Source organism: Rhagoletis zephyria, unplaced genomic scaffold (assembly GCF_001687245.7).
Source record: "Rhagoletis zephyria isolate East Lansing unplaced genomic scaffold, Rhagoletis_zephyria_1.1 Rzeph_scaffold_00592, whole genome shotgun sequence".
Classification (NCBI taxonomy): domain Eukaryota; kingdom Metazoa; phylum Arthropoda; class Insecta; order Diptera; family Tephritidae; genus Rhagoletis; species Rhagoletis zephyria.
Window position 1 is genome coordinate 183011 of NW_016157676.1, and position 13554 is coordinate 196564.

A 13554-nucleotide genomic window follows, 5' to 3' on the forward strand; every position below is an offset into this window, starting at 1 on the left:
AGCAAACTCAACGGCATTTAAAAGAGGAAGACTTATACTTTAAAATACCACGTTTACTTTTTTATGAAGAGCAAAATCTGCGTAGCTACATAACCTCAAAAATGGGCAAAAACAGCGTTTTTGCACTTTTAGGTTAGGATATCTCAAAATCCTGACGTGATAGAGCAATTTAAACCCCGGATTCGGATTCTACGCAAAAAATTACTTCGAAAATGACCCTACACTTTCCTAGAACAAAACGTTGTTGACCTGTGTAATCGATGATAGTTAATGTGGTTACGGTTATGGCAATGGTTATGGCTATGGCGTTATGGTATGTCACCACTAATTTAACATGCAGGCAAAGCGAAATTTATGTACAAGCAGCACTGCGCCCAAAGCGAAATTTATGTATGTACAAGCAGCGCTGCGGTCAAAACAAACAAACACTACATAGTTAGTCGGTTCCTTTGAACTTCGGACTTAAACCTGTGGAACTGTCAAACTACAATTTTACCCTCTCAAGTGAGAGTAAAAGGAGAACAGATCCAGAAGTGCACGGGAACGCAAAAAGCACTATTTCCTGTAAAAGTTCGCATCCGCGGATGTCTAAAATTCCACATTCGCAACATCCCTAGTACATACATACGTAGGTACATATATTCATCCAAACGTACTTAGCGGCTGCTGAGTGAGTGCAAAGATGTCAGAATGCGCGAAATGGCGAAAAGGCGTCAGAGGAGAGTCGGGTGTACGTTGTCAAGGTGTGTGCGGGAAAGTGTACCATAGAACGCAGGCATGTGCGTCGGCTGATGACTACAGCCTAAAGGCACTGTCCGCTTTTGCGCTACATGTGCGAAAACTGCATGATGTACATAGCTAATGTGGATGAAGCTCTGAGAGAAATGATAGGTATTGCTGAGGCTAACAAGATGAATATTATAGAACAGAAGACAGATATAGAGAAAATGTTAAAAAATCACAGCAAGGAGGTAAAAATGTTGGTTGATAGTATAAAGAAGGCAAATCAGGAGAAACTACAGGTTATAAAAAGAGTAGAGGGGATTTGTAAAGTAAACAAAGAGAAAATGGAAAGAGTAGATTCATTCACTAGTGAGCTATGCAAACAAAAACAAGAAATAATTAGCGAAGCGTATTCCTCCTATAATTGTCAGACCGAAAAATAAACAAGCGGCTGAGAAGACTAGGGTGGACCTTAATAAGATCAATGCATCCAATATGAAAATTGATAGAGTGTCTAATAAGAACAATGGGGCAGTGGTATTAACCGCAAATAGCGTTGCAGATAAGGACAAAACAAAATCTGCTCTAGCAGACAATTTAAATAAAGATGTGTATGATGTCACCGAACCAAAAGTTAATAAGCCTAAAATTTTGGTAGCGCACATAAACGCTGAGTACTCTGAGACGGAGATTATAAATAAGATAAAAGGTCAGAATAGCTATTTAAATTATGCAAGTTTGAGGTGTGTAAAAATATTTAAGTCCGGGCGTAGTTGTGAGTCATGGCTTTCATTCAGTGCAATAATAGAAATCGAGCATAAATTCTTCCTGCAAGTATTGGAGTCAAAGAGAGTTAATATTGGGTTGGATCGTTGCCCCGTCTATGATGGGCAAACTGTAAGAAGATGCTACAAGTGTCTGGGCTTCAACCATAGCTCTAACAATTGTAACAAAAAGCTTAGGTGTAGCAAATGCATGGGAGAGCACAAGTCTGAGAGTTGCACTGAGAGTGACCAAAAACAACTTTGTGACAATTATTGTGATACTGTTAAAGAGTTAGGGCTGAATCTGGATGTGGAGCACAACGTATTTAGTCGTGAATGTCATATCTATATTAGGAAACTGAAACTAGAAAAACAAAGGGTAGGATGCTAGCAATTAGGCATAAGGGAAAAGCGTAACAGCTACTTAAAGTGTGTGTATCTTATAATAAATAGTATAATAGCTAATCAAGCCGAACTCGAAAGACTTATTGAGACTGTTAATCCGGATATAGTTATATGCTCTGAAACATGTACAACAGATGAAATAAATGACTCAGAAATTAAGTTTTCGACATATCAGTGTATTAGGTGTGACTCACATAGTAGACATACAGGCGGTGTAATAATAATCTTGCGAAACACAATAAACTTTAAAATAAAATTAAATAGATCGATTGATAAAAATGTATGGTGTATAGTTATACAGCTAGAAAACTGTGATACCAAATGGAAAATCGGGGTGGTTTATCACTCACCTATCGCAAGCGATGCTGATTTTTTGTCATATGTATCTGGAAGCCATATTATCGGAAATATGCGAGAATCTGGTAAATACTGTTATTATTGGAGATTTTAATATAAACCTAAACATTGTATCGACATATATCAAGAGAGTCAATGAGATCTTCGCTCAACAGGCAATGCGACAGTTAATTAATTTTACACTGATCGATTTGTTGTACTCGAACTCGAAAGAAGTTGTATGGGAAAAAGCCGAGGAGCACAAAATATCGGATCACGAAACTATAATGTCTAGGTGCAATACAAAAAAAAAACTAGGCCCTATCAATAAGCTGTCAGAAATAACTTCTTGGGAAGCATACAGCCCGGACAACCTCGTACACCTCTTGAGACAATGCAACTTTACTGACCTGAATAATCTCAGCCCTGATGACAGGCTCGAGCATATTAAACATAGTTTGATTTCGAGTATGAATAAACTTACTTCTAGGGTACAAACTCGCGTTAAAATTAGAAATAAATGGTATGATAGACAATTGACTGAAACCAATAAGGAAAAGTTCAAGTTATACCAAAAGGCAATAGTCACAGGTGACTGGGTAGAATATAATGAAATAAAGAGAAGGTAAAAAGAAAAAGGAAGCTTAATTCCTACCCAAATGGTAGTTAACTAACACATACACATATACATACATACATGCTCAGAACTGCCTTATCGAACCGCCTGGTCAGCAAGGTTTCACACCCTTGGCTTTCACTTTGGGTGGCTCACAGAACTTATAGCTGCTTTCACATCCGGCGGATACACATTCACACAAACACAGTCGTATTAAGTGAAAAGCTGCGTTACACATATGCAGTATGAAAAATTTGATTTGTTTGGGAGGTGCCACGGCCTCTTTTCCAATGGCTCTAATTTTCCTCAAAGAGTATGCGATTGATTTCATATACCTCAATACCACGTTCCAATACTCTACCATGAACACTTCCAGAGGTATGCAGTATAAAAAATTCGGTTTGTATGGGAGATGCCACGCCGTAGCTCCAATTGTTCTCGAATAGTATGCCATTGATTTTGTATATCTCCATACCAAGTTCCGGTACTCTACCATGAACATTTCCAGAGATATGCAGCATGAAAATTTCGGTTTGTATGGTAGGTGCCACGCCCCCTTAACCAATAGCTCCAATTGTTTTTCAAAGAGGATGCGATTGATTTTGTATATCTCCATACCAAGTTCCAGTAGTCTACCATGAACATGTCCAGGGATATGCATTTATTTATTTTTTTTTGCTGGGGTGACGCCCGTGAATAAGGAAACTCTCTCCAAGAGTATGCGATTGATTTTATATATCTCCATACTAAGTTCCAGTCCTCTATCATGAACATTTCCAGAGATATGCAGTATAAAAAATTCGGTTTGTATGAGAGGTACCACGCCCCCTTTCCAATAGCTCCAATTTTTCTCCAAGAGTATGCGATTGATTTTATATATCTCCATACTAAGCTCCAGTCCTCTAACATGAACATTTCCAGAGATATGCAGTATGAAAAATTCGGTTTGTATGGAAGGTGTCACGCCCCCTTAACCAATAGCTCCAATTTTTCTCCAAGAGTATGCGATTGATTTTATATATCTCCATACTAAGCTCCAGTCCTCTAACATGAACATTTCCAGAGATATGCAGTATGAAAAATTCGGTTTGTATGGAAGGTGTCACGCCCCCTTAACCAATAGCTCCAATTTTTCTCGAAGAGTATGCGATTGATTTTATATATTTCCATACCAAGTTCCAGTACTTTACCGTGAACATGTTCAGAGATATGCAGTATGAAAAATTCGGTTTGTATGGGCCACGCGCTCCTTTCCAATACCTCCAAATTTTCTCCAAGAGTATGCGATTGATTTCGTATATCTCCATACTAAGTTCCAGAACTCTACCATGAACACTTCCAGAGATATGCAGGATGAAAAATTCGGTTTGTACGGGAGGTGCCACGCCCCCTTTGTACGGTATCGAAATTTTTTTTTAGCCCTTAACCATCCTTGGGACGTGTGCGACAGGTGTCCGAAATTTCAGAAAATCGGCTCAGCCGTTCTTGAGCTTTGCGAACACACAAAAAAAAACGGCTTTCAAAATATATACTAGTATAGAAAAGGGTTCGTGTAGTATTTTAAAGCAAAGCTGGAAATACCAATTACTAAATTTGGTTCTAAAGCAGAGTTTTTTTTTGGCGAGTTTATAATTTCTGTTGACGATTCCTTTGTTTTAGAATCATTATTAGGGCATATCAAAACAAACTCGACTCTGAATATAGTAGCATCTTTTTGACATAAGTTTATTTCGGCTATGGATATGCCCTCTTGTTTTTAAATTAAAAATCTACCATTTTTCGTCCGATTTCTGATAAAGGATATACTATGTTTTTGTTATTCAGATACCTATGGAAATATAATAATATCATATGAACTAATATTTATTTATTTTAACAAACCTGTACTAAAATAATAACTGCGACATTTATACTTTTATATGATGCCTAGTGTATGTACATATATGTACATTTCCGTGTTCGTATGGAGTAGTAGCTTATGTCGGGATTCTGACTTTAGTATAATGCGTTATTTGCAGCATACGATTTCGAATGACTCACTGGCGCCGAGGCGTTGAAGAACTTTTGGCAAATAAATATTCAAGAAATAGTTCCGATACTAGCAAGAAAATATTCTTATTAAGTCTAATCAAAAAATTTCTTGTCATTTTAAGAATAAAGCGAATGGCGCATATACTAAAGCCAGCCTTTCGACGTAACCCAGCAAACAATTAGGTTTGATATACATTTGAGAATGATTTGAAATCAAAGCCTTTATCAAATGTCAAACGTTTGAAAATGATTTGATATTGATTTGAAAATTACAGCTTTCTCAATAAAAAGGGGAGTTTGATCTCCATTTGAGAATCTGCTTACCTCTCAAATCAATTTCAAAGGTTATTTATCAAATGTACTTCAAATGTGGAAATAAAATGTATAATAGGAAATCTATATTTCATATTTATTTTTTCTTCGCGATGTACATATGTATGTACATAACAAAAGAAACAATTAAGATAAAGTAATTTATAATAAATTCGTCTTGAAGGGCTGCAGCTTTTTCAATCCGCACAAACATCAAATCCACTATTTGTGAGCTTTCTCTTTGAAATTTTTTCTATTTATTGTTTTTTTTTTCAATTGATCTTAATTTTATTCTTACAATTTTTGATTTAACTGCGCATTTTTATAACGTTTGATACTTGACATCTTTCTTCAAATCAACCTCAAATCAATTTCAAATGTAAAATTTAAACCTCGTTTTCAATTTGAGAATCATTTGAGAAAAACATTTGATATGATGAAACACATTTTTCCCAAACGTTTGGAACTGTGTTTGCTGGGAAGCTACTATTCCATACGAACACAGATATGTACGTTGATATCGTTACTAGAATTGCGGTTAAAGTGATTTAAATTTACCGTTCGGTAACATGCAGAATAGNCGGAATCACCGAGAAACTATTCCAAGTGCGAGAAAAAATGATGTTATTAAACACTTGCACCGTGTGTAATAGTTTTATGCCATTATTATATCCGAAATAAAGACAAGGGCTTGAAAAATTCATCGAAATCATTGTTTGCTCTTTGGGTATTANTGAAACACATTTTTCCCAAACGTTTGGAACTGTGTTTGCTGGGAAGCTACTATTCCATACGAACACAGATATGTACGTTGATATCGTTACTAGAATTGCGGTTAAAGTGATTTAAATTTACCGTTCGGTAACATGCAGAATAGGGACATTAGTATAATATAATTAAATGGGAAAATATCTATGTACAATAAACGAAATTTTCATAAACAGGGCAGTTATTTGATCCTACAGAAATATCAATGCAAGAAGGTGCCACTACTGCGCCACCACTTTTGACAGAGGCTGATTTGATAGCTTTGATGGAAAAACATGGCATTGGAACTGATGCAACTCATGCTGAACATATAAACACAATTAAAGAAAGAGGTATCGTTTGATAAGTTTTTATTCGCTCTTCTAATGTCAATGTATACGTGTGCAGGATACATCGGAGTGGTTGACAAAGGTTGTCTCGTACCGGGTATTATAGGAATGGGTCTATATGAGGGCTATGATGCAATGGATCTGGCTTTAGCCAAACCCATGTTGAGGGCAGCATTTGAGTCGGATTTAAAAGATATTAGCACTGGAAAAAAAAATCCTAAGACGGTACTGAATGAACAAATTCAAAAGTATTTGGAAGCGTACAAGCAAATTACAGAAAAGGTCACCGCCATGGATAATAAAATGTCTTTACGGTAATTTCAAACTAATTACTTTTCCATGGATATCTCTGAATAATTACGTATGTATGTCTTTGTAGAATAAATGAAACTCCTGCGACAAACGAAAGCCAGAGGAGCGATGGGGGTAATATAACAAGAGAACTATTTCAATGTCCAAAATGTTCAGTAGCTCCGTTATCGTTGCGGCAGAAAAAAAACCAAAACAGCTATTATATAGGCTGCATGAATTTTCCTGATTGTAAGAACACCATTTGGCTATCAGAAGAGTGCTTAGAGCCAAAAGTTTTATCGGAAACTTGCCAGCGTTGTGGACCGAATGTAAAATTAATTAAATTAAAATTCGCGTCTATGTACTACAAAACCTTGTTTAAAACACCTTCTGGCTGGTACAAAACATGCTTCCGCTGTGACCAACAGTTTCAAGATAATTTCAATATTAATCTTGATCAAGTAAAGCGAACTGGTGGAATTGTTGGAACTGCCACCCAAGATTCAAATACTATTACGGCTGGTGTTGCTTTATCCGCCGCTTTTAGAAATAGTGAAACCATTAGAGGGTCAGAATGTCCGAGAAATATAAACGAAAATCGAAATATGAGCAAATCAAAATCAAATACTGAAACCAAACAGCTGCCACTTAAGAAGAAAACTAAAAGCACAACCCAAAGCGTTCGAACGTACTTCACAGTCGGTAATACATATGTCTTAACACCATGCGACAAAAACCAAGAATTTGTAAAACACACGAAAAAATCAATATATCCACAAAACTAGGAGTCAAATATAGTATAACTGCGTTTTTAGTTTTTCTCTCTGACGTCAGGATTTTTTTTAAAGGACTTTGAAATTTCTAGAATATGATTGAATAAAAAAGTTATTAAAAAGATTTGGTACATTGTAGAGTAACAATATGGCTACCAATTAAAAGGAAAAATTCTGTAGAATTGAAAAAACATTTCGTTTTTTGGTGCATCAGGACGAATAAGTGTTGAAAATGTCCTTTTAAAACTTTATCCTTGAATAACCTTGAAAATTTCCAATATTTATTTTTGTAAAAAATATATGTCAAAGACTAATATGTAAACTATGACATCCTCGAATTTCGTCCTTCTAACTTTATTAGTATATACATAAATGAAGATACTGGAATCATTACACTGTACAGCACTCGGCTGTGTATTGGACTAAACCAATTTTTTTTCAGAGATTGAGTCATAGGTAAAAAAGTTGTTTCTCCGATTTTCGAAGTTAGCTTCCGAAATCGAGATATGGGCCTTCGAAGTTCGAAACGGGACCTTTGGTAAAAAATTATTTTTTATTATGATTTGTAAATAACAATAAAACTAAAAATATAGGCGTAGTCCGCCTTTTGCTCTTATTTAAATGGTATATAACTTTTTTGTGCAAACTTATATTACAGGTGCTATAAGGGGTCAAAAGTCGGGTTTTCGAAAACTTAAAAACCTTATAATTCAAACAATTTTGTACTGATTTGGTATCATTGTAAAGGCGATTAAACCCCCTTTCTTCTGGTATGCATATTTGTATACTTCATATATAAAAATTTGAGAAAAACCACTTAAAAACAAAAAAATACCTTTATTATAAAAAAAAATATTTTAAACAAAAAAATTTCAACCTGGTTTTTAGAAAATTGGTATCGTTGTAAAGGATACCAGAAAACTTATACTTTTTTAAACCCAAAAAATTCGATTCATATACACAAAAAAAATTTAATTAAAAACATTTTTTCCCTCTATATAAACTCCAGCCCCCCTAGGTGAAAGGCTGGCTACGCCCTTATATACAAAGCAGTCAAAGTATTTAAACCGTACATCATACGGTAAGTTTGTGCTTTTAGAGCGCATTCATGATTCCACTATCTTCATTTATGTATATTGTAACTGTAACAGAATTTTTCCTTTTAATTGATACCCATATTGTTATTCTACAATGCACCGAATCTTTTGAATAACTTTTTGTATTCAATCATATTCTAGAAGTTTCAAAGTACTTTAAAAAAAATCCTGACGTCAGGCAAAAAAACTAAAAACGCAGGATTTCTATATTTGGCCCCCAGTTTTTGAATACATTGATTTTTTCGTGTGTAAAATTGGCTGTCGCATAGTGTATTCATTCCTAAAATACTTACTTAATTACTTACTAATTTCTTATAATTTCTGCAGCAAGTGAACAAACATTAATTGATCAGTCTTCAGTTCCTATGGATATTGAAAGTTCGGTAGTTCCCGACTTGACATTGGATAATTTTTTCAATGACGGTTTCGATGAAGTTATGTGTGCAGTTGATATACAAACCGAAACCGCCACAAATACAACCAATATTCCTGCACGAAATGCAATCAACGAGAGAGCTTCTGTCGGTTCTGATTCATTTAGATCTATAAATAAGTGTACCTCTGGATCTGTAAAAAGTACGAATTCTAATTTCGATGAGTGCTTTCCGGACTTAAACGATTTTATCTGGGGTACTTCTGGACACAAAATACGATCTCTTAACGGCAATGAATATAAAAGTAGCCAGAATTTGCAAAGTAAAAATCAAGACGTCAGGACGCGATTATCAAAAACTGACCAATATAACTGGGATAATAAAACACAACATAATGTTGCACCAACCACGAATATTCAATGCTGTGGGTGTCATCAGAAGGCTAAACAGTACGTATTAACACAAGCTAAAGGAGTTTAGTAAGTATGCACATACATATATGTATGTATAGCCTATTTTGTATATGAGATTAAAGGCGCGATGCTTATGGCCTAAGCACTTCAGCAGTTACCCAACAAACATTTAGGTTAGATAACGACTAGAAAAGGATTCGAAGGCTAGAGGGCGATTAGAGAAACTGTAGAGAATGATGGCATTGTGTACAAAAAGGGGACTTAGTTCTCAATATCGATAAAAATGTGAGATATCTAATCGTATTCTACCCAGGGTATTCAATCCTAGGATCCAGGGCAGTTTTCTATGTCCCGAAATCAGCTCTGGGAAGCTGAGAGTTTTAGTGATTTATTATTTACAGAGTGAAAGTGATGTTGTGTGTGACATGAAAAACCATATACATACGTATACAGAACACCAAAATTTGGATTCAAAGTGAACTTGAGTCATTTCAAAACCTGCCAGAATAACTTTACTTGTTCAAACATTTTGTGCAAGAACTATGTAAGACCGAAAAATCTGGTAGCAATTGTAAACAATAGAAATTTTCAGTGTGGCAGATTTGTTCTCCATTTTACTTTGTTGGCATGGTTTAGTGGAAATTGACTTTCTGCCAATATGAGCGTTTTTTTACTTTAATATGGATATTTAAGAATACTATAAAAATGTTTTAACATTAAATTATGGACTCTTGTAATAAGCTGCATTATGCCTCACGTAAGACCACATGTGGCGACAATGAATCTGTGCAGTTTAATTTTTTAAAATACTAAAATTGTAATAAAGTCAAAATCCTGAAAAATCTCGGGATCCGAGGATTGAATGCGCTAATTCCAACGTTGAATTATATCACAGGTCAACTATTTTGAAAAGAAATTTTGGTACCGAGATATCGATAGTGGTTTGTTGCGAATATTCGCATTCGCAACCGCGGAGCTTCGGCATTAATTTTAACATTCGCATTCGCAATAATCAATACGGAGCTTTTGCGAATGTTGTGCAAGTGCACCGATGAAACGTATATATGGCAAACAAAATGACAAATTGTAGCCAATATTTAGGCCTGTGGTCGTGGGAGTATTTGTGTAACAAAATTGGTCAAATGTCATATTTATCAGCTTTGATAAAAATGTCTTTAAACATATTATGGGTATTCATGGAAACGCGTAAATGCCTCGTAATTGCGTAAACCGCGTAAATAAAGCGATTTTCCATAAACAATGAAGTAAGTTTACGGGGTTGGCATGGTCACGAGGCATTTACACGTTTAGATGAATTTCCCCTTTTATTTCTTAAGCGATATAACCCGCTATCAAGGGGCAGTAATACAAGTTCCCACTTCTACTTGACATTTGACGTACGTCAAAGAAAACATAGTCCTTTTAATACTTTTTTTTTTTCTGTGCTTTAAATACCTGCATTTGTTTCCTTCTTTTTATGATTTTTTTGGACCAATCTTAAAAAAAACTACTAGACACAAAAGAAGAAAGTATGAACTGTAATTCTTTACCAAGTTTTCGTAATTTGCTTTTGATGTTACATATATTCGTTTCAATGATTTCAAATGGGGCTCTTTGGGGAATTTATTTTTAGGAAACATTTTAAAAACAGTAATTTTGTTTACTTGTCGGGCAATATTTTTTCATAGGGATATACATTGGATCCTTGGCTAAAAATTTCAGTGGTAAAACTGTCCCTTATTTGCTATTTAAAGTCAAAGCGTAAGCTTCTTCAATATGGATTTCCAGCAGATATGATCAACGTCTCGCTATAAAGAGAATCGATGCTCAAATAATTAAAAAGCTATAGGTCTGACCTTTAATTACGTATCTATCTGAGATTCAAATGCTTATCAAAAACGGGGTGCTTTAAAAAAAAAAATATTCTGATCCGATTCGGCTGGCAGCCACGACTTTTAAAACAGAATTTTGTTCAAACATAATAATTTATTTTCCATATCGACCTATTTACATAGCTCGTTATAAGCACAAGTTTTTCAAACCAGCCGCAGAAGAAAGTACTAAAAATGAATTACAAAAACTAAAATCGAAAAACGCTGATAAAGTTACAGATTCCCCAAATTCTGAAATTGCCAAAGGAATGAGAATGAAGAATCTATATATTAATACGCTAACATAAATTTTGTCTCCGTTCGTTTGGCTATTCTACCGAACCGATATCAAAACCAAGAACACCGTTGGAAAGGCATTTTTCCGTAGATGAGCAGAATTTTTATGGTTTCACAATTGGTGGAAAATTACGGCCACAACCGTTGCTTAAACATTTTCGAATTGTGAATAGATGTTGCTGCAACATGTTCAATTTGGCATGTTTCGCCTGTTGTTTCACTACACATTTGAAATTAAGCTTTGAAATAAAGATAAATATAAAGATGAAGAAATAAATGATAACGAAGAAGTCAAAAAAAAGAAGGCAAAAGTGAAGATAAAGACGAAAATGGAGACAATGACAGATACATAAGAATTATGGTAACTGAAAGGGTATGAATATTTCTTGAATTTATGAAGTAAACTTCTTTAGCGGCAGTTGGTTGGTTGGGAGTAAATTGTCAAATTCAAGGGGAATAATGCACATGGAAATGGTTCTCAGCGGTTTAGCGGTTTGAGAATAAAAACAAAAACAAAGATGCCTAGAGGTACAGGCAAAAACGAAGATCAAAGTAAATTTAAACACTTTAAGGTAAAGGTGAAGAGGAATATGCAAAAATAAAGATAAATATGAAGAAAAGGATGAGGATGAAGATCGATATTGTTATCGATATAAAACTCGATATTTTTATCGATATAATAATCGATATTGCTATCGATAAAATAATCGATATTGTTATCGATACTGTTATTGATTAAATAACCGCTATTGTAATCGATATAATAATCAATATAATAATCGATATTGTTATCGATACAATAATGGATATTGTTATCGGTATAATAATCGATTAAATAATTGATTTTGTTATCGATTTAGTCATTTATATTGTTAACGATATGTACAATAATCGATACTGATGATTGTTATATTTATCGATGAATTAATCGATTTTACAATCGTTGTATTTTTCTATATGTTTATGGATATTGTTATCGGTATTTTTATCGGCACAGTTATCAACAGGGTTATCGATATAATAATCGGAACATGGAATGTGATCACATTAAGTGACATCACATCGCATTATGAAGAGACATCACATGATGTTACATCACATAATTTGATATCACATCACACGATATCCCGTGACATGGCATGATATGATATGACATCACATTATATGGCATGACATCACGTGACTTGACATCGTATGACATGACATGGCATTACATGACGTGGCATCACATGATATGACATCATATGAAATGACATCAGAGGATATGACAACACATGACATGACATCCTATCACATCACATAAAATCACGTCACATCTTATCACGTCATCGCACCTCATCTCATCTACGTGAATAGAAAAAGAAAAGGATATAAGCAAAGATGTGAAAGATAAAAACAAAGATGAAGACCAAGGTAAAGTTACCGATTTCAAAACCAAAAACACCGTTGGAAAGGTAATTTTCTGTAGATGAGGAGAGTTTTTATAGTTTCGAAATTGGTTGAAAATCGTCGTTTAAAAATTTCCATATTTGTGTATGGTTGTTTTTGCAACCTGTTCAATTTAAGCTGTTTCGCATTTTGTTTTACTTCGTATTTGAAATTAAACTTTGAAATAAAGATAAATATGAAGATGAAGAAACAAGTGATAACGATGAAGACAAAAAAGGCAAAAGTGAAGATAAAGACGAAAATGGAGACAATGAGAAATACATAAGAATTAGGGTAACAGAGTTGAAATCGAATCGAAATAAAATCAGCCATAAAGGTTACTGAAATTTATCGAATCGTCGAAGTTTATAATTATCGAAATTTATCCATGCTTATTAAGTTATCGCAACGTATCGAATTATTCAAACTGATCAGTGTTTATTGAGTTGTCCAAATTTACGGATAGTTATCGAGCTATTAAAACGTGTGGGATTAACGAAATTTGTCAAGTTAAAGAAAGGTATCAAGTTGTTGATATTTATTGAATTATCATCATTTATAGACTTAACGAATTTTTTCGAGGTGTCGTAATGCATGGAGTTCTTTCAACTTACAGAGTTATCGATAATTATTGATCTACTGAAATTGGTTGGTTCAACGAATCGAAGTTTATGGAATTTTCAAAATATATCGATTTATCGAAAATTCAAGGTTATATAAGCTTAT

At 34.5% G+C, this 13554-nt stretch overlaps 1 protein-coding gene across 1 annotated transcript in view; it reads left to right on the forward strand.

Annotated features, from left to right (window-relative positions):
- The window catches only part of Top3alpha (topoisomerase 3-alpha), a gene marked incomplete at its 3' end in the record, with an annotated part of 123675 nt that overhangs the window by 97366 nt on the left and 12755 nt on the right, over positions 1-13554 (forward strand). The window contains exons 6-9 of the mRNA XM_017612950.1: positions 6132-6287; positions 6343-6598; positions 6664-7277; positions 8773-9268. Of these exons, the coding sequence (XP_017468439.1) occupies positions 6132-6287; positions 6343-6598; positions 6664-7277; positions 8773-9268 (1522 nt within the window). The remainder of the gene's footprint in view (positions 1-6131; positions 6288-6342; positions 6599-6663; positions 7278-8772; positions 9269-13554) is intronic.